The 22,651-nt window shown below is 47.5% G+C and overlaps 1 protein-coding gene across 1 annotated transcript in view; it reads left to right on the top strand.

Moving 5' to 3' along the window:
* LOC134984706 (zinc finger protein 585A-like) overlaps positions 1–21,334 on the top strand; it is a 119,207-nt gene extending 97,873 nt beyond the window's left edge. Inside the window, exon 4 of the mRNA XM_063950223.1 lies at positions 16,431–21,334. Within this exon, the coding sequence (XP_063806293.1) occupies positions 16,431–18,043 (1,613 nt within the window). The 3' untranslated portion in view covers positions 18,044–21,334. The remainder of the gene's footprint in view (positions 1–16,430) is intronic.
* The last annotated feature ends 1,317 nt before the right edge of the window (positions 21,335–22,651 follow it).

Here is a 22,651-nt window from a genome sequence, read left to right as displayed (position 1 = left end):
CCTGGTGCCAAAAATATGGGGGACAAAAGACGTAGGTCCCCCGTATTTCTCTAACGTCCTAGTGGATGCTGGGGACTCCGTAAGGACCATGGGGAATAGACGGGCTCCGCAGGAGACAGGGCACTTTAAGAAAGAATTTGGATACTAGTGTGCTCTGGCTCCTCCCTCTATGTCCCTCCTCCAGACCTCAGTTTGAATCTGTGCCCAGACGAGCTGGGTGCTGTTTAGTGAGTTCTCCTGAGCTTGCTATAAGAAAGTATTTTGTTAGGTTTTTTTATTTTCAGGGAGATCTGCTGGCAACAGACTCCCTGCATCGTGGGACTGAGGGGAGAGAAGCAGCCCTACTCTCTGCAGATAGGTCTTGCTTCTTAGGCTACTGGACACCATTAGCTCCAGAGGGATCGTACACAGGATCTCACCCTTTGTCGTCCGATCCCGGAGCCGCGCCGACGTCCCCTTCGCAGAGCCGGAAGACAGAAGCCGGCTGAAAGAAGCAAGAAGACTTCAAAATCGGCGGCAGAAGACTCCAGTCTTCAAACTGAGGTAGCGCACAGCACTGCAGCTGTGCGCCATTGCTCCCACACTACACCCACATACTCCGGTCACTGTAGGGTGCAGGGGAGGGGCGCCCTGGGCAGCAATTAGGACCTCTTGGCAAAAGTTGGGCATATATACAGTTGGGCACTGTGTATATGCATGAGCCCCCGCCATAATTGTATACAGAAACGCGGGACAGAAGCCCGCCGCTGAGGGGGCGGGGCTTCTTCCTCAGCACTCACCAGCGCCATTTTCTCTCCACAGCTCCGCTGAGAGGAAGCTCCCCAGGCTCTCCCCTGCAGATTCACGGTAGAAGAGGGTAAAAAGAGAGGGGGGGCACATAAATTAGGCGCAAAAACATATTATACAGCAACTACTGGGTTAACACTAAGTTACTGTGTGATTCCTGGGTTATATAGCGCTGGGGTGTGTGCTGGCATACTCTCTCTCTCTGTCTCTCCAAAGGGCATTGTGGGGGAACGGTCTTCAAAAAGAGCATCCCCTGTGTATGTGGTGTGTCGGTACGCTTGTGTCGACATGTTTGACGAGGAAGGCTATGTGGAAGCAGAGCGGGAGCAAATGAATGTGGGGTTGCCGCCGACGGTGCCGACACCTGATTGGATGGATATGTGGAATGTTTTAAATGATGTTAATTCCTTTCATAAAAGGTTGGATAAAGCTGAAACCTTAGGACAGTCGGGGTCGCAGCCCATGCCTGATCCTATGTTGCAGAGGCCGTCAGGGTCTCAGAAGCGCCCACTATCCAAAATTGTTGACACAGATACCGACATGGATTCTGACTCCAGTGTCTATTGCGATGATGCAAAGTTACAGCCTAAATTGGCTAAAGCCATCCGTTATATGATTATAGCAATGAAGGATGTGTTGCACATCACAGAGGAAACCCCAGTCCCTGACAAGAGGGTTCATATGTATGGGGAAAAAAGGCAGGTGGTGACCTTTCCCCCTTCACATGAGCTAAAAGAGTTATGTGAAAAGGCTTGGGAATCTCCAGATAAAATACTGCAGATTTCCAAACGGATGCTTATGGCGTATCCTTTCCCGCCAACGGACAGGTTACGCTGGGAATCCTCCCCTAGGGTGGACAAAGCTCTAACACGCTTATCCAAGAGGGTAGCCCTGCCGTCACAGGATACGGCCACCCTAAAAGATGCTGCTGATAGAAAACAAGAGGGTACCCTGAAGTCCATTTATACACATTCAGGTACCTTACTAAGCCCGGCAATTGTGTCGGCCTGTGTATAGTGCTGTAGCAGCATGGACGGATACCTTATCTGAGGAACTTGATACCTTGGACAAGGATACTATATTAATGACCCTGGGGCATATAAAAGACGCTGTCCTATATATGAGAGATGCTCAAAGAGACATTAGCCTTCTGGGCTCTAGAATAAATGCAATGTCGATTTCTGCCAGAAGGGTCCTGTGGACTCTGCAATGGACAGGCGATGCGGACTCAAAAAGGCACATAGAGGTTTTACCTTACAAGGGTGAGGAGTTGTTTGGGGAGGGTCTCTCGGACCTGGTCTCCACAGCTACTGCTGGAAAGTCAAACTTTTTGCCATATGTTCCCTCACAACCTAAGAAAGCACCGTATTACCAAATGCAGTCCTTTCGATCACAAAAACACAAAGTCCGAGGTGCGTCTTTTCTTGCCAGAGGCAAGGGCAGAGGAAAGAAGCTGCACAACACAGCTAGTTCCCAGGAACAGAAGTCCTCCCCGGCTTCCACTAAATCCACCGCATGATGCTGGGGCTCCACAGGCGGAGCTAGGCCCGTGGGGGCGCATCTCCGAAATTTCAGCCACAAGTGGGTTTACTCCCAGGTGGATCCATGGGCAATAGAGATTGTGTCTCAGGGATACAAGCTGGAATTCGAAGAGATGCCCCCTCACCGATACCTCAAATCGGCTCTGCCAGCTTCCCCCTTAGAGAGGGAAATAGTGTTAGCTGCAATTCACAAATTGTAACTTCAGCAGGTGGTGGTCAAGGTTCCCCCCCTTCAACAAGGGAAGGGTTATTATTCGACCATGTTTGTGGTACCGAAACCGTACGGTTCGGTCAGACCCATATTGAATTTAAAATCCCTGAACATTTACCTGAAAAGGTTCAAGTTCAAAATGGAATCGCTCAGAGCGGTCATCGCAAGCCTGGAAGGGGGGGATTTTATGGTGTCTCTGGACATAAAGGATGCATACCTTCATGTCCCCATTTATCCACCTCATCAGGCGTACCTGAGATTTGTGGTACAGGATTGTCATTACCAATTCCAGACGTTGCCGTTTGGTCTCTCCACGGCACCGAGAATATTTACCAAGGTGATGGCGGAAATGGTGGTGCTCCCGCGAAATCAAGGGGTCACATTTATCCCATACTTGGACGATCTCCTTATAAAGGCGAGGTCCAGAGAGCAGTTGCTGATCAGCGTAGCATGCTCTCGGGAAGTGTTACAACAGCACGACTGGATTCTAAATATTCCAAAGTCGCAGTTGATTCCTACGACTCGTCTGCCCTTCCTGGGCATGATTCTGGACACAGACCAGAAGAGGGTTTATCTCCCGATGGAGAAGGCTCAGGAGCTCATGACACTGGTCAGACCTATTAAAACCAAAACAGGTGTCGGTGCATCACTGCACACGAGTCCTGGGAAAGATGGTGGCATCATATAAGGCCATTCCCTTTGGCAGGTTCCATGCGAGGACCTTTCAATGGGATCTGTTGGACAAGTGGTCCGGATCACATCTACAGATGCATCGGCTGATCACCCTATCCCCCAGGGCCAGGGTGTCTCTCCTGTGGTGGTTGCAGAGTGCTCACCTTCTCGAGGGCCGCAGATTCGGCATTCAGGACTGTGTCCTGGTGACCACGGATGCAAGCCTCCGAGGGTGGGGGCCAGTCACACAGGGAAGAAATTTCCAAGGTCTGTGGTCAAGTCAGGAGACTTGCCTTCACATCAATATCCTGGAACTAAGAGCCATATACAACGCCCTACGTCAAGCGGAGACTCAGCTTCGCGACCAATCGGTGCTGATTCAGTCTGACAACATCACCGCAGTGGCTCATGTAAACCGCCAAGGTGGCACAAGGCGCAGGGTGGCAATGGCGAAAGCCACCAGAATCCTTCGCTGGGCGGAGAATCACGTAAGAGCACTGTCAGCAGTGTTCATTCCGGGGGTGGACAACTGGGAAGCAGACTTCCTCAGCAGGCACGACCTCCACCCGGGAGAGTGGGGACTTCATCAAGAAGTCTTCACGCAGATTGCAAGTCGGTGGGAACTGCCACAGGTGGACATGATGGCATCCCGCCTCAACAAAAAGCTACAGAGGTATTGCGCCAGGTCAAGAGACCCTCAGGCAATAGCTGTAGATGCACTAGTGACACCGTGGGTGTTCCAGTTGGTTTATGTATTCCCTCCTCTTCCTCTCATACCCAAGGTGCTGAGAATCATAAGAAAAAGAGGAGTGCGAACAATACTCATTGTTCCGGATTGGCCAAGAAGGACTTGGTATCCAGATCTGCAAGAAATGCTCTCAGAGGACCCATGGCCTCTGCCTCTAAGACAGGACTTGTTGCAACAGGGGCCCTGTCTGTTCCAAGACCTACTGCGGCTGCGTTTGATGGCATGGCGGTTGAACGCTGGATCCTAGCAGAAAAAGGCTGAGGTCATTCCTACGCTGATAAAGGCTAGGAAGGACGTGGCGAAAATATGTTGCTTGGTGTGAGGCCAGGAATGCCCACACGGAGGAATTCCAGCTGGGCCGTTTCCTTCACTTCCTACAGGAGGGAGTGACTTTGGGACTAAAATTGGGTTCCATTAAGGTCCAGATTTCGGCCCTGTCTATTTTCTTTCAAAAAGAACTGGCTTCTCTGCCTGAAGTTCAGACGTTTGTAAAGGGAGTGCTGCATATTCAGCCCCCTTTTGTTCCTCCATTGGCACCTTGGGATCTTAACGTGGTGGTGTTTCCTGAAGTCACACTGGTTTGAGCCACATAAAACCGTGGAGTAAAAATTTCTCACATGGAAAGTGGTCATGCTATTAGCCTTAGCTTCAGCTAGGCGTGTGTCAGAATTAGCGTCCTTGTCAAATAAAAGCCCCTATCTGGTTTTCTATATGGACAGGGCAGAATTGCGGACCCGTCCACAATTTCTGCCAAAAGTGGTGTCATCTTTTCATATAAACCAACCTATTGTGGTGCCTGTGGCTACTCGTGACTTGGAGGATTCCGAGTTACTAGATGTGGTCAGGGCTTTGAAGGTTTATGTAGCCAGAACGGCTAGAGTCAGGAAAACTGAGTCGCTGTTTATCCTGTATGCATCCAACAAGCTGGATGCTCCTGCTTCAAAGCAAACTATTGCTCGCTGGATCTCTAACACGATTCAGCAGGCTCATTCTGCGGCTGGATTGCCGCTGCCAAAATCGGTAAAAGCCCACTCCACAAGGAAGGTGGGCTCTTCCTGGGCGGCTGCCCGAGGGGTCTCGACATTACAGCTTTGCCGAGCAGCTACTTGGTCAGGTTCAAACACTTTTGCAAAGTTTTACAATTTGATACCCTGGCTGAGGAGGACCTTGTGTTTGCTCATTCGGTGCTGCAGAGTCATCCGCACTCTCCCGCCCGTTTGGGAGCTTTGGTATAATCCCCATGGTCCTTACGGAGTCCCCAGCATCCACTAAGACGTTAGCGAAAATAAATAAGATTTTACTTACCTGTAAATCTATTTCTCGTAGTCCGTAGTGGATGCTGGGCGCCCGTCCCAAGTGCGGACTTCTTCTGCAATACTTGTATATAGTTATTGCTCAAATAAGGGTTATGTTATGGTTGCATCAGGTTGATCTGATGCTCCGTTGTTCATACTGTTAACTGGGTAAGTTTATCACGAGTTATACGGTGTGATTGGTGTGACTGGTGTGACTGGTATGAGTCTTACCCTGGATTCCAAAACCCTTTCCTTGTACTGTCAGCTCTTCCGGGCACAGTTTCTCTAACTGAGGTCTGGAGGAGGGACATAGAGGGAGGAGCCAGAGCACGCCAGTATCCAAATTCTTTCCTAAAGTGCCCTGTCTCCTGCGGAGCCCATCTATTCCCCATGGTCCTTACGGAGTCCCCAGCATCCACTACGGACTACGAGAAATAGATTTACCGGTAAGTAAAATCTTGTTTTTTCACACCAGCATCGGGCTCCACTAGCTAGAGAAATAATGCCACAGCCGGGGGACACTTTTATACCAGTCCCTGCGGCCGTGGCATTAAATCCCCAACTAGTCACCCCTGGCCGGGGTACCCTGGAGGAGTGGGGACCCCTTAAATCAAGGGGTCCCCCTCTCCAGCCACCCAAGGGCCAGGGGTGAAGCCCGAGGCTGTGTCCCCCCCCAGCCAAGTGTAAAAAAATTATAATATTGTTTTTTGTAGTAGAACTACAAGTCCCAACAAGCCTCCCCTGCAGGCTAGTACTTGGAGAACCACAAGTACCAGCTTGTGGGGGGGTAAACGGGCTCGCTTGTACCTGTAGTTCTACTACAAAAAAATACCCAAATAAACAGTACACACACACCGTGACAGTATAACTTTATTACATACATGCACACCGACACACACATACCTATGTTGACATGAAGCAGTCGGTCCTCTTCACCAGTAGAATCCACGAGGTACCTGTAAATAAAATTATACAACAATCCTGTGTAGATCGGTCCTCTTCTGAGCTTGTAATCCACGTACTTGGCAAAAATAAGAATTTACTTACCGATAATTCTATTTCTCGTAGTCCGTAGTGGATGCTGGGGACTCCGTCAGGACCATGGGGAATAGCGGATCCGCAGGAGACAGGGCACAAAAGTAAAAGCTTTAGGATCAGGTGGTGTGCACTGGCTCCTCCCCCTATGACCCTCCTCCAAGCCTCAGTTAGGATACTGTGCCCGGACGAGCGTACACAATAAGGAAGGATTTTGAATCCCGGGTAAGACTCATACCAGCCACACCAATCACACTGTACAACCTGTGATCTGAATCCAGTTAACAGTATGATAACAGCGGAGCCTCTGAAAAGATGGCTCACAACAAATAACAACCCGATTTTTGTAACAATAACTATGTACAAGTATTGCAGACAATCCGCACTTGGGATGGGCGCCCAGCATCCACTACGGACTACGAGAAATAGAATTATCGGTAAGTAAATTCTTATTTTCTCTGACGTCCTAAGTGGATGCTGGGGACTCCGTCAGGACCATGGGGATTATACCAAAGCTCCCAAACGGGCGGGAGAGTGCGGATGACTCTGCAGCACCGAAAGAGAGAACTCCAGGTCCTCCTCAGCCAGGGTGTGCCCCTGACCAAGTAGCAGCTGGGCAAAGTTGTAAAGCCGAGACCCCTCGGGCAACCGCCCAAGATGAGCCCACCTTCCTTGTGGAATGGGCATTTACATATTTTGGCTGTGGCAGGCCTGCCACAGAATGTGCAAGCTGAATTGTACTACACATCCAACTAGCAATTGTCTGCTTAGAAGCAAGAGCACCCAGTTCTTTGGGTGCCTACAGGATAACAGCAAGTCAGTTTTCCTGACTCCAGCCGTCCTGGAAACCTATATTTTCAGGGCCCTGACAACATCTAGCAACTTGGAGTCCACCAAGTCCCTAGCAGCCGCGGGTACCACAATAAACTGGTGCAGGTGAAACGCTGACACCACCTTAGGGAGAAACTAGGGACGAGTCCGCAGCTCTGCCCTGTCCGAATGGACAATCGGATATGGGCTTTGTGAGACAAAGCCGCCAATTCTGACACTCGCCTGGCCGAGGCCAGGGCCAACAGCATGGTCACTTTTCATGTGAGATATTTCAAATCCACAGATTTGAGCGGTTCAAACCAATGTGATTTGAGGAATCCCAGAACTACGTTGAGATCCCACAGTGCCACTGGAGGCACAAAAGGGGGTTGTATATGTAGTACTCCCTTGACAAACTTCTGGACTTCAGGAACTGAAGCCAAATTTTTTCTGGAAGAAAATTGACAGGGCCGCAATTTGAACCTTAATGGACCCCAATTCTAGGCCCATAGACACTCCTGTTTGCAGGAAATGCAGGAATCGACCGAGTTGAAATTTCTTCGTGGGGCCTTCCTGGCCTCACACCACGCAACATAATTTCGCCCCATGTGGTGATAATGTTGTGCGGTCACCTCCTTCCTGGCTTTGACCAGGGTAGGAATGACCTCTTCCGGAATGCCTTTTTCCCTTAGGATCCGGCGTTCCACCGCCATGCCGTCAAACGCAGCCGCGGTAAGTCATGGAACAGACATGGTACTTGCTGAAGCAAGTCCCTTCTTAGCGGCAGAGGCCATGAGTCCTCTGTGAGCATTTCTTGAAGTTCCGGTTACCAAGTCCTTCTTGGCCAATCCGGAGCCACGAGTATAGTTCTTACTCCTCTATGTCTTATTATTCTCAGTACCTTGGGTATGAGAAGCAGAGGAGGGAACACATACACCGACTGGTACACCCACGGTGTTACCAGAACGTCCACAGCTATTGCCTGAGGGTCTCTTGACCTGGCGCAATACCTGTCCAGTTTTTTTGTTCAGGCGGGACGCCATCATGTCCACCTTTGGTCTTTCCCAACGGTTCACAATCATGTGGAAGACTTCCCGATGAAGTCCCCACTCTCCCGGGTGGAGGTCGTGCCTGCTGAGGAAGTCTGCTTCCCAGTTTTCCACTCCCGGAATGAACACTGCTGACAGTGATATCACATGATTTTCCGCCCAGCGAAGAATCCTTGCAGTTTCTGCCATTGCCCTCCTGCTTCTTGTGCCGCCCTGTCTGTTTACGTGGGCGACTGCCGTGATGTTGTCCCACTGGATCAATACCGGCTGACCTTGAAGCAGAGGTCCTGCTAAGCTTAGAGCATTGTAAATTGCCCTTAGCTCCAGTATATTTATGTGGAGAGAAGTCTCCAGACTTGATCACACTCCCTGGAAATTTTTTCCTTGTGTGACTGCTCCCCAGCCTCTCAGGCTGGCATCCGTGGTCACCAGGACCCAGTCCTGAATGCCGAATCTGCGGCCCTTTAATAGATGAGCACTCTGCAGCCACCGCAGAAGAAACACCCTTGTCCTTGGAGACAGGGTTATCCGCTGATGCATCTGAAGATGCGATCCGGACCATTTTTCCAGCAGATCCCACTGAAAGGTTCTTGCGTGAAATCTACCGAATGGAATCGCTTCGTAAGAAGCCACCATTTTTCCCAGGACCCCTGTGCAATGATGCACTGACACTTTTCCTGGTTTTAGGAGGTTCCTGACTAGCTCGGATAACTCCCTGGCTTTCTTCTCCGGGAGAAACACCCTTTTCTGGACTGTGTCCAGAATCATCCCTAGGAACAGTAGACGTGTCATCGGAAACAGCTGCGATTTTGGAATATCTAGAATCCACCCGTGCTGTCGTAGAACTACTTGAGATAGTGCTACTCCGACCTCCAACTGTTCTCTGGACCTTGCCCTTATCAGGAAATCGTCCATTTTCTTTTAAGAAGAATCATAATTTCGGCCATTACCTTGGTAAAGACCCGGGGTGCCGTGGACAATCCAAACGGCAGCGTCTGAACTGATAGTGACAGTTCTGTACCACGAACCTGAGGTACCCTTGGTGAGAAGGGCAAATTGGGACATGTAGGTAAGCATCCCTGATGTCCAGTGACACCATATAGTCCCCTTCTTCCTGGTTCGCTATCACTGCTCTGAGTGACTCCATCTTGATTTGAACCTTTGTATGTAAGTGTTCAAATATTTCAGATTTAGAATAGGTCTCACCGAGCCGTCTGGCTTCAGTACCACAATATAGTGTGGAATAATACCCCTTTCCTTGTTGTAGGAGGGGTACTTTGATTATCACCTGCTGGGAATACAGCATGTGAATTGTTTCCAATACTGCCTCCCTGTCAGAGGGAGACGTTGGTAAAGCAGACCTCAGGAACCTGCGAGGGGGAGACGTCTCGAATTTCCAATCTGTACCCCTGGGATACTACTTGTAGGATCCAGGGGTCCACTTGCGAGTGAGCCCACTGCGTGCTGAAACTCTTGAGACAACCTCCCCCCCCCCCCCGCACCTGAGTCCGCTTGTACGGCCCCAGCGTCATGCTGCGGACTTGGCAGAAGCGGTGGAGGGCTTCTGTTCCTGGGAATGGGCTGCCTGCTGCAGTCTTCTTCCCTTTCCTCTATCCCTGGGCAGATATGACTGGCCTTTTGCCGCTTGCCCTTATGGGGACGAAAGGACTGAGGCTGAAAAGACTGTGTCTTTTTCTGCTGAGATGTGACTTGGGGTAAAAAGGTGGATTTTCCAGCTGTTGCCGTGGCCACCAGGTCCGATGGACCGCCCCTTTATACGGCAATACTTCCATGTGCCGTCTGGAATCTGCATCACCTGACCACTGTCGTGTCCATAAACATCTTCTGGCAGATATGGACATCGCACTTACTCTTGATGCCAGAGTGCAAATATCCCTCTGTGCATCTCACATATATAGAAATGCATCCTTTAAATGTTCTATAGTCAATAAAATACTGTCCCTGTCAAGGGTATCAATATTTTCAGTCAGGGAATCCGACCAAGCCACCCCAGCGCTGCACATCCAGGCTGAGGCGATTGCTGGTCGCAGTATAACACCAGTATGTGTATATATACGTTTAAGGATATTTTCCAGCCTCCTATCAGCTGGCTCCTTGAGGGCGGCTGTATCTGGAGACGGTAACGCCACTTGTTTTGATAAGCGTGCGAGCCCCTTATCCACCCTAAGGGGTGTTTCCCAACTCGCCCTAACTTCTGGCGGGAAAAGGTATACCGCCAATCATTTTCTATCGGGGGAAACCCACGCATCATCACACACTTCATTTAATTTTTCTGATTTAGGAAACTACAGGTAGTTTTTTCACACCCCACATAATACCCTCTTTTGTGGTACTTGTAGTATCAGAAATATGTAACACCTCCTTCATTGCCCTTAACATGTAAAGTGTGGCCCCAAAGGAAACTACGTTTGTTTCTTCACCGTCGACACTGGAGTCAGTGTCCGTGTCTGTGTCTGTGTCGACCGACTGAGGTAAATGGGCGTTTTAAAGCCCCTGCCGGTGTCTGAGACGCCTGGACAGGTACTAATTTGTTTGCCGGCCGTCTCATGTCGTCAACCGACCTTGCAGCGTGTTGACATTATCACGTAATTCCTAAATAAGCCATCCATTCCGGTGTCGACTCCCTAGAGAGTGACATCACCAATACAGGCAATTGCTCCGCCTCCTCACCAACATCGTCCTCATACATGTCGACACACACGTACCGACACACAGCACACACACAGGGAATGCTCTGATAGAGGACAGGACCCCACTAGCCCTTTGGGGAGACAGAGGGAGAGTTTGCCAGCACACACCAAAACGCTATAATTATACAGGGACAACCTTTATATAAGTGTTTTCCCTTATAGCATCTTAATATATAATCATATCGCCAAATAAGTGCCCCCCCCCCTCTCTGTTTTAACCCTGTTTCTGTAGTGCAGTGCAGGGGAGAGCCTGGGAGCCTTCCCACCAGCAGTTCTGTGAGGGAAAATGGCGCTGTGTGCTGAGGAGAATAGGCCCCGCCCCCTTTTCGGCGGGCTTCTTCTCCCGTTTTTCTGACAACCTGGCAGGGGTTAAATACATCCATATAGCCCCAGAGGCTATATGTGGTGTATTTTTAGCCAGTATAGGTACTTTCATTGCTGCCCAGGGCGCCCCCCCCAGCGCCCTGCACCCTCAGTGACCGCTGGTGTGAAGTGTGCTGACAACAATGGCGCACAGCTGCAGTGCTGTGCTCTACCTCATGAAGACTGAAAAGTCTTCTGCCGCCGGTTTCTGGACCTCTTCACTCTTCGGCATCTGCAAGGGGGTCGGCGGCGCGGCTCTGGGACCGGACTCCATGGCTGGGCCTGTGTTCGATCCCTCTGGAGCTAATGGTGTCCAGTAGCCTAAGAATCCAATCCATCCTGCACGCAGGTGAGTTCACTTCTCTCCCCTAAGTCCCGCGTTGCAGTGAGCCTGTTGCCAGCAGGACTCACTGAAAATAAAAAACCTAACAAAACTTTTACTCTATGCAGCTCTTTAGGAGAGCCACCTAGATTGCACCCTTCTCGGCCGGGCACAAAAATCTAACTGAGGCTTGGAGGAGGGTCATAGGGGGAGGAGCCAGTGCACACCACCTGATCCTAAAGCTTTTACTTTTGTGCCCTGTCTCCTGCGGAGCCGCTATTCCCCATGGTCCTGACGGAGTCCCCAGCATCCACTTAGGACGTCAGAGAAATAATAAAACGCAAAATACGATCCACGCACTGAAAGGGGTTCCATATTTACACATGGGACCCCTTTCGCCGACTGGCGTGACCCCCCGTGACTGCTGTCAAAGAGGGTCCCTTCTGCCAATCAGGGAGCAATACGTCGTGGCACTCTCCTGATTGGCTGTGCGCGTCTGAGCTGTCAGGCGGCGCATAGCACATAGGCGCTCCATTATATTCAGTGGTGGGAACTTTGCGGTCAGCGGTTGACCACGAGTAACCTCAACCGCTGATGCAAAGTTCCCACCATTGGATACAATGGAGCGCCTATGCGCTACATTGTATCTCGAGTGCGCCGCCTGACAACTCAGAAGCGCACAGCCAATCAGGAGAGTGCCACAACGTGGCGCTCCCTGATTGGCTGAAGGGACCCTCTTTGACAGCAGTCACAGGGGGTCCCGGCAGTCGAGGAAAGGCAGTGCGTGGATCGTGTTTTGCGTTTTATTAATTAGCCAAGTACGTGGATTACAAACTCTGAAGAGGACCGATCTACACAGGATTGTTGTGAGTACAATTTTATTTACAGGTACCCCATGGATTCTACTGGTGAAGAGGACCGACTGCTTCATGTCAACATAGGTAAGTATTTGTGTGACGGTGTACATGTATGTCACGGTGTGTGTGTGTGTGTGTGTACTGTTTTCATTTGGGTATTTTTGAAGTAGAACTACAGGTACCAGCGCCCACCCCCCCTGCATGCCGGTACTTGTGGTTCTCCAAGTACCAGCTTGCGGGGGAGGCTTGCTGGGACTTGTAATTTTGCTACAAAAAACAATATTCTTTTCTCTTATGTCCTAGAGGATGCTGGGGACTCCGTAAGGACCATGGGGTATAGACAGGCTCCGCAGGAGATAGGGCACTTTAAGAAAGAATTTGCATACTAGTGTGCTCTGGCTCCTCCCTCTATGTCCCTCCTCCAGACCTCTGTTTGAATCTGTGCCCAGACGAGCTGTCCATGTCACCTCTAATAATCCCACATGAGCGTCCATGTCACCTCTAATAATCCCACATGAGCGTCCATGTCACCTCTAGTAATCCCACATGAGCGCCCATGTCACCTCTAGTAATCCCCCATGAGCATCCATGTCACCTCTAGTAATCCCACATGAGCGTCCATGTCACCTCTAGTCATCCCACATGATTGTCCGTGTCACCTCTAGTAATCCCACATGAGCGTCCATGTCACCTCTAGTAATCCCACATGAGCGCCCGTGTCACCTCTAGTTATCCCACATGAGCGTCCATGTCACCTCTAGTAATCCCACATGATTGTGAGTGTCACCTATAGTAATCGCACATGAGCGTACGTCACCTCCTAGTAATCCCACATGAGCATCCATGTCACCTCTAGTAATCCCACATGAGCGTCCATGTCACCTCTAGTAATCCCAAATGAGCGTCCATGTCACCTCTAGTAATCCCGCATGAGAGTCCATGTCACCTCTAATAATCCCCCATGAGCGTCCATGTCACCACCTAGTAATCCACATGAGCGTCCATGTCACCTCAAATAATCCCCCAAGAGCATCCATGTCACCTCTAGTAATCCCACATGAGCGTCCATGTCACCTCTAGTAATCCCACATGAGCGCCCACGTCACCTCTAGTAATCCCACATGAGCGTCCATATCACCTCTACTAATCCCACATGAGCGTCCATGTCACCTCTACTAATCCCCCATGAGCGCCCACGTCACCTCTAATAATCCCACATGAGCGTCCATGTCACCTCTAGTAATTCCCCAAGAGCATCCATGTCACCTCTAGTAACCCCACATGAGCGTCCATGTCACCTCTAGTAATCCCACATGAGCATCCACGTCACCTCTAGTAATCCCACATGAGCGTCCATGTCACCTCTAGAAATCCCACATGAGCGTCCATGTCACCTCTAGTAATCCCCCATGAGCGTCCATGTCACCACCTAGTAATCCCACATGAGCGTCCATGTCACCGCAAATAATCCCCCAAGAGCATACATGTCACCTCTAGTAATCCCACATGAGCGCCCACGTCACCTCTAGTAATCCCACATGAGCGCCCACGTCACCTCTAGTAATCCCACATGAGCGCCCACGTCACCTCTAGTAATCCCACATGAGCGCCCACGTCACCTCTAGTAATCCCACATGAGCGCCCACGTCACCTCTAGTAATCCCACATGAGCTTCCACGTCACCTCTAGTAATCCCCCATGAGCGCCCACGTCACCTCTAGTAATCCCACATGAGCGTCCACGTCACTTCTAATAATCCCCCAAGAGCGTCCACGTCACTTCTAATAATCCCCCAAGAGCGTCCACGTCACTTCTAATAATCCCCCAATAGCATCCACGTCACTTCTAATAATCCCCCAAGAGCATCCACGTCACCTCTAGTAATCCCACATGAGCGTCCACGTCACCTCTAGTAATCCCACATGAGCGTCCACGTCACCTCTAGTAATCCCACATGAGCGTCCACGTCACCTCTAGTAATCCCACATGAGCGTCTGTGTCACCTCTAGTAATCCCACATGATTGTCTGTGTCACCTCTAGTAATCCCACATAAACGCCCATGTCACCTCTAATTATCCCCCATGAGTTTCCATGTCACCTCTAGTAATCCCACATGAGCGTCCATGTCACCTCTAGTAATCCCACATGAGCGTCCATGTCACCTCTAATAATCCCCCATGAGCGTCCATGTCACCACCTAGTAATCCCACATGAGCGTCCATGTCACCTCAAATAATCCCCCAAGAGCATCCATGTCACCTCTAGTAATCCCACATGAGCGTCCATGTCACCTCTAGTAATCCCACATGAGCGTCCCTGTCACCTCTACTAATCCCACATGAGCGTCCATGTCACCTCTACTAATCCCCCATGAGCGCCCACGTCACCTCTAATAATCCCACATGAGCGTCCATGTCACCTCTAGTAATTCCCCAAGAGCATCCATGTCACCTCTAGTAACCCCACATGAGCGTCCATGTCACCTCTAGTAATCCCACATGAGCATCCACGTCACCTCTAGTAATCCCACATGAGCGTCCATGTCACCTCTAGTAATCCCACATGAGCGTCCATGTCACCTCTAGTAATCCCAAATGAGCGTCCATGTCACCTCTAGTAATCCCCCATGAGCGTCCATGTCACCACCTAGTAATCCCACATGAGCGTCCATGTCACCTCAAATAATCCCCCAAGAGCATCCATGTCACCTCTAGTAATCCCACATGAGCGCCCACGTCACCTCTAATAATTCCACATGAGCGCCCACGTCACCTCTAGTAATCCCACATGAGCGTCCATGTCACCTCTAGAAATCCCACATGAGCGTCCATGTCACCTCTAGTAATCCCCCATGAGCGTCCATGTCACCACCTAGTAATCCACAAGAGCGTCCATGTCACCTCAAATAATCCCCCAAGACCATCCATGTCACCTCTAGTAATCCCACATGAGCGCCCACGTCACCTCTAGTAATCCCACATGAGCGCCCACGTCACCTCTAGTAATCCCACATGAGCGCCCACGTCACCTCTAGTAATCCCACATGAGCTTCCACGTCACCTCTAGTAATCCCCCATGAGCGCCCACGTCACCTCTAGTAATCCCACATGAGCGTCCACGTCACTTCTAATAATCCCCCAAGAGCGTCCACGTCACTTCTAATAATCCCCCAAGAGCGTCCACGTCACTTCTAATAATCCCCCAATAGCATCCACGTCACTTCTAATAATCCCCCAAGAGCATCCACGTCACCTCTAGTAATCCCACATGAGCGTCCACGTCACCTCTAGTAATCCCACATGAGCGTCCACGTCACCTCTAGTAATCCCACATGAGCGTCCACGTCACCTCTAGTAATCCCACATGAGCGTCTGTGTCACCTCTAGTAATCCCACATGATCGTCTGTGTCACCTCTAGTAATCCCACATGAGCGTCTGTGTCACCTCTAGTAATCCCACATAAACGCCCATGTCACCTCTAATTATCCCCCATGAGTTTCCATGTCACCTCTAGTAATCCCATATGAGCGTCTGTGTCACCTCTAGTAATCCCACTTGAGCCTTCAGTGTTGATTAAGCTCCAGTCTAAGCATCCTAGCTTTTTTCTTTTTTTAATAAACATAAAAGCACTGATTACAGGTTAAAAAAAATGGCAGTTATAGAATTATATATTGTATCCTGTTACATCCTGGGTCTTGTCTGCTCATTTTATATATTAATGTATTTTATTTCCAGCAGATGGACCCCCAAGCAGGAATATCTCAGAAGTACATCTAATGTTACCCCTGGATTGTGACATAACAGATAATGACAGTAGACAGGATTCTCCAGGAGATAACCCCATTACCCCAATTATACATCCAGTTTTATCAACTAATCCCCCTGATCCTGGGAAATGTTCTCCTGATCACTCTGATATTGGTGCATCTATTACAGCTCTGAGATTAGATACAGAGTTTCCCTGGTCTACAGATGCCAAATGTTTTACACAGAACACAAACCGTATTACTCATCAACCAGCTAAGGCAGGTGAGAGGCCATTTCCATGTTCTGAGTGTGGTAAATGTTTTACATATAAATCAAATCTTGTTACACATCAGAGAAGTCACACAGGTGAGAAGCCGTATTCCTGTTCTGAGTGTGGGAAATGTTTTGTACAGAAATCGAGTCTTTTTAAACATCAGAGAAGTCACACAGGTGAGAAGCCGTATTCCTGTTCTGAATGTGGGAAATGTTTTACATATAAATCAAATCTTGTTACACATCAGAGAAGTCACACAGGTGAGAAGCCGTATTCCTGTTCTGAGTGTGGGAAATGTTTTGCACAGAAATCAAGTCTTTTTAAACATCAGAGAAGTCACACAGGTGAGAAGCCGTATTCCTGTTCTGAGTGTGGAAAATGTTTTGCATATAAATCGGATCTTTTTAAACATCAGATAAGTCACACAGGTGAGAAGCCATTTTCCTGTTCTGAGTGTGGGAAATGTTTCACACAGAAATCAGCCCTTGTTCCACATAAGAGAAGTCACACAGGTGAGAAGCCATATACCTGTTCTGAGTGTGAGAAATGTTTTGCATCGAAACCAAATCTGGTTAAACATCAGAGAAGTCACACAGGTGAGAAGCCGCATTTCTGTTCTGAGTGTGGGAAATGTTTTGCATCTACATCAGATTGTGTTACACATCAGAGAAGTCACACAGGTGAGAAGCCATATTCCTGTTCTGAGTGTGGGAAATGTTTTTCATCTAAATCAATTCTTGGTAAACATCAGAGAAGTCACACAGGTGAGAAGCCGTATTCCTGTTCTGAGTGTGGGAAATGTTTTGCATTTACATCAGCTCTTGTTAAACATCAGAGAAGTCACACAGGTGTGAAGCCGTATTCCTGTTCGGAGTGTGGGAAATGTTTTTCATCTAAATCAAATCTTGTTAAACATCAGAGAAGTCACACAGGTGAGAAGCCGTATTCCTGTTCTGAGTGTGGGAAATGTTTTGCACAGAAATCGAGTCATTTTAAACATCAGAGAAGTCACACAGGTGAGAAGCCGTATTCCTGTTCTGAATGTGGGAAATGTTTTGCATCGAAATCAAATCTTGTTACACATCAGAGAAGTCACACAGGTGAGAAGCAGTATTCCTGTTCTGAGTGTGGAAAATGTTTTGCATATAAATCGGATCTTTTTAAACATCAGAGAAGTCACACAGGTGAGAAGCCGTATTCCTGTTCTGAGTGTGGGAAATGTTTCACACAGAAATCAGCCCTTGTTACACATAAGAGAAGTCACACAGGTGAGAAGCCATATACCTGTTCTGAGTGTGAGAAATGTTTTGCATCGAAACCAAATCTGGTTAAACATCAGAGAAGTCACACAGGTGAGAAGCCGTATTCCTGTTCTGAGTGTGGGAAATGTTTTGCATCTACATCAGATCTTGTTAAACATCAGAGAAGTCACACAGGTGAGAAGCCGTATTCCTGTTCTGAGTGTGGGAAATGTTTTTCATCTAAATCAGCTCTTGTTACACATCAGAGAAGTCACACAGGTGAGAAGCCATTTTCATGCTGTGAGAGAAATAAATCCGCTCTTGTTGAACATATTAGACATTACCCAAGCACGGAACCATTTAAATCTTCTGGAGTATAATTATCACTGTCATGCAATGTTCCTCAAGGGTCAATCCTATCTCCTATGCTTTATGCAATATACAGTCTGGTCCATATATATTGGGACATCGACACAATTCTCATATTTTGGGCTCTATACACCACCACAATGGATTTGAAATTAAACAAATAAGATGTGCTTTAACTGCAGACTTTCCGCTTTAATTTGAGGGTATATACATTAAAATCAGGTGAACGGTGTAGGAATTGAAATGGTTTTTATATGTGCCTCCCACTTTTTAAGGGACCAAAAGTAATGGTACAAGCTAAACAATCCTAAATCAAATATTGTAAATCAGTAGATCAGTGCGCTCGTCCAGTTCAACAAAAAGTACTTTACTACTTAATGTGGTCGCAGCCCGGATCAGTGTTTCGTGAATTGAGCTTTGACATATTTTCCAAGTGCGATCTGATTACCATCTCCTAGATGAAGACCTGGATACAATATCCATACTGATATGCAAATATTTATTTATCTGGTACGCATATAAATTTTGTGTGATAACTGAATTTAATCCCACATACGGAAATATACTGCGCTATATAGCGATTCTTTGTGTCTCCTAGCAGCATTTAGATCCCAGCAGTAACCTGGACTAAAGAATGGGGGACAGATACGCCATGTGTCAAGCCGTAATCCGTACGCTATAATATTCTTGCGTGTGACAAAACTAGTGATGAGCGGATTCGGTTTTACTCTGTTCTCAAAACGCCATCTTATTGGCTTACAATTGTCATGTGTTTTGGATAGCCAATAAGATTCTGTTTTGAGATCCGAGTAAAACCGAATCTGCTCATCACTAGACAAAACTGATTGAAAAATACTACACCATAGTCGCTCTCTTGTTTCTTCCTTTGTTTCCAGAATCCTTAATCAAACTTTTACTTTTTAATACTTTGTTGCAAATCCTTTTGTCAGTTACAGCCTGAAGTCTGGAACGCATAGACATCACCAGACGCTGGGTTTCATCCCTGGTGATGCTCTACCAGGCCTCTACTGCAAATGTCTTCAGTTTCTGCTTGTTCTTGGGGCATTTTCTCTTCCGTTTTGTCTTCATCAAGTGAAATGCATGCTCAATCGGATTCAGGTCAGGTGATTGACTTGGCCATTGCATAACATTCCACTTATTTGCCTCAAAAAATTGCTTTGGTTGCTTTCGCAGTATGCGTCGGGTCATTGTCCATCTGCACTGTGAAGCGCCTTCCAGTGAGTTCCGAAGCATTTGACTGAATATGAGCAGATAATATTGCCCAAAACACTTCAGCATTCATTCTGCTGCTTTTATCAGCAGTCACATTATCAATAAATACAAAGGAACCAGTTCCATTGGCATCCATACATGCCCACGCCATGACACTACCACCACCATGCTTCACTGATGAGGTGGTATGTTTTGGATCCTGAGCAGTTCCTTTCCTTCTCCATACTCTTCTCTTCCCATCACTCTGGTACAAGTTGATATTTGTCTCATCTGTCCATAGGATGTTGTTCCAGAACTGTAAAGGCTTTTTTAGATGTTGTTTGCAAACTCTAATCTGGTCTTCCTGTTTTATTGCTCACCAATGGTTTACATCTTGTGGTGAACCCTCTATATTCACTCTTGTGAAGTCTTCTCTTGATTGTTGACTTTGACACATATACACCTATCTCCTGGAGAGTGTTCTTGATCTGGGCAACTGTTGTGATGGGGTTCGTGCTATTTAGTACACTAGTAGTGTACTAAATAGCACGAACAGCTTGTAACGTAGAGTGGCAAGTTTAATCTTTCTACGTATAATGGAGAGAAATAAAAGCTCCTCCCTAAGTTCCTGGATGCCAAATCACTGTCCTTAGTATCTCTGTACAGTTTTTTCTATTAGAGTACTAATTAGCAGGAACAGCTTATAATGTACAACATAGATTCTCTAACGCCGACGATCTACAGTACTGTGTTGCTCGAACAGTTAGTTGCGTCAGAATACACTGATTTATATTTACTGGTATGTCTATACGTGCTCATTACTGCTGTGTATTTTAGATAGTGAATGAGTCACTCCTGCAGATTTACCGCGATTTGTGGGAAACCTGTGTGCACCCTTCTGTTGAATGCTTTACAATGGATTACACAGAAAAAATAATAAAGTGAATGTCACTGGAACACAAAAAAAATTGACAGTTTGGGAATCGAACCCGGTACTCAGCGTGGCAGACCGGAGCCTTCATCGCTAGCCCACAGCACTGCATGGAAGATTTTCAAGTTCATGTGTAAAAGTACTGCAAAGAGCGATTCCTCCCCATTGGTGTTTGTTTATGCCGTTAGGGGACTCGGACGCTCCTTTTATGCACTGTACATACTGTAAAGTCAATGAGCTACATTATTCCTTTCACACATTAGTTGTGTCTGCATACACAAGTGTTTTAAAACGTTAATTTGCGTCTGTATAAACTATACACACAGGGATTTGGCATCCAGAAACTTAGGGAGGAGCTTTTATCTCTCCCCATTATACTTAATATTACGGGATTTGTACACTCGCATATCCCTAACATCAATAGACCATACTGTATCTGTAACACGTTCGTTTGCATCTGTATGTGCTGTACTATTTGCACCTTTACTGTATATACTGTTATATACTTTATGACATACTGTAGCATAATGTAGTGTAATGAGACGCACCAGTAAAGTAGTTCTTACGCTGTAGTTCAGTATTGTATTTTAATGGAGACCACACGCTTGCGCATTGGTGATTTTAAAAAGCGACATCTGGTGGATGATCTTAGGTATTACACTCAAAGGTAACGCCAAACGCTCTGTGTGCCTTCCTACGACTAGGCGCGCCTCCTTGCGCCCAGGTACGCTGCATATGCCTGATGGCGACTAACGCCTCAGCCAGCCAAGATAACGGAGGACCCGTCTGTATATTTAGTTCCTAAATAATACATCCCAAATGCTTAGGTATTTTTTCTGCTGTTTATTTTGTATCTTGTGCTTTGTGTAAATGTGAATGTCTAATACCAGTTTGCACAATCTGTATTGCTGCACGACAGTATGGCGGCCATTGGAACGTGTTTTCACTTCTAGTTTGCCTAACTTGTTACAGACACTCATCTTGATAAGGAGTGTCGATTGTTTTCTGATACAAGATCCTATCTATATATACCCTGTACATTATTATGTGCATTAGAGTCACCCGGGTTACATCTGCGGTGGTTTGTTGTATGTTACATCTATATGGTGCGGATACTCCCCTGTATGATTTCATAATAAAAGCTTTTGTTTGCATCTAATTATTACATTAAAGCTTTTATTTTTTATTCTGTTTTATATTCCCGTCTGAGTAATTACGCCATAATGTCTAATCTCGGAGTGGACCCCAGAAGATGTAAAGAAACCTTGTAAGTTTTCCATCATTCTGTTACGTGTAAGCATACAGGTAAGTGATGGCACGGTGGTCACTGTCCGTCACATTCCGGTGGTATAATGGAAGTGGACTGTCTGGGCTTATTCTAGTCTACTGCAGAAATAAAAAAATCAGCCTTTATCCTGCTTAAAAAAATGACAAAGCCCATAAATCAAGCTTGGTCGGACAAGACAGTGTCCACGTGCTTCTGCTATATATGGCATAACCCTCTTTGTCGACAAAAACCTTTCCTTCACCATTCACAATGTCCACCATTGCCCTTTCAGAAGGGACACAACTTTGCTTGTTCCACCTACTTCACAGAGCCCAGGACCATCTCCATGACCATTTCATGTTTATCTGGGAGGTTCATGGCCTGAGATGACCACAGAACCACCAGGTAGGGGCCAAGAAGAGAGAGGGGGAGCGCTGTCAATAGCAGCTGGTAAGAGGGGTGGTAAATCCCCTGGTGGATAAATATACAGCAAAAGAAAAGAATTACCAGCGCTGGCTGATCATGTATGATTAATAGGTACTATACATCCGAATGGCTTAGTGAATTAAAAACCACTGTTATGCCACATGTAAAAACACACACAAAAAGTAAAAAATAAAATAAATAACATTGAGAAATAAATTATTAAAAATTAGAACATGCCACAATATGCCTGTGTTGATGATTTAGATGTCCACATGAACTGCTAGTGATGGACATTTCCAGTGACATTGGTCTTCTCTGAGTGTCATTAGCCGTTGATGTGGACATCTAAATCATCAACTCAGGCATATTGTGGCATATTTTAACTTTCTCTAACGTCCTAAGTGGATGCTGGGGACTCTGTAAGGACCATGGGGAATAGCGGCTCCGCAGGAGACTAGGCACAACTAAAGAAAGCATTAGGACTACCTGGTGTGCACTGGCTCCTCCATGACCCTCCTCCAGACCCCAGTTAGAATTTTGTGCCCGGCCAAGCTGGATGCACACTAGGGGCTCTCCTGAGCTCTTAGAAAAAGAAAGTATATTTTAGGTTTTTTATTTTCAGTGAGATCTGCTGGCAACAGACTCACTGCTACGGGGGACTAAGGGGAGAGAAGCGAACCTACCTGCTTGCAGCTAGCTTGGGCTTCTAGGCTACTGGACACCATTAGCTCCAGAGGGATCGAACACAGGCCCAGCCTCGGTCGTCCGGCCCCGGAGCCGCGC

Source organism: Pseudophryne corroboree (genome assembly GCF_028390025.1).
Source record: "Pseudophryne corroboree isolate aPseCor3 chromosome 3 unlocalized genomic scaffold, aPseCor3.hap2 SUPER_3_unloc_75, whole genome shotgun sequence".
NCBI lineage: Eukaryota > Metazoa > Chordata > Amphibia > Anura > Myobatrachidae > Pseudophryne > Pseudophryne corroboree.
The sequence above is the reverse complement of the archived record's forward strand: the minus strand, read 5'-3'. Positions and strand labels throughout refer to the sequence as shown.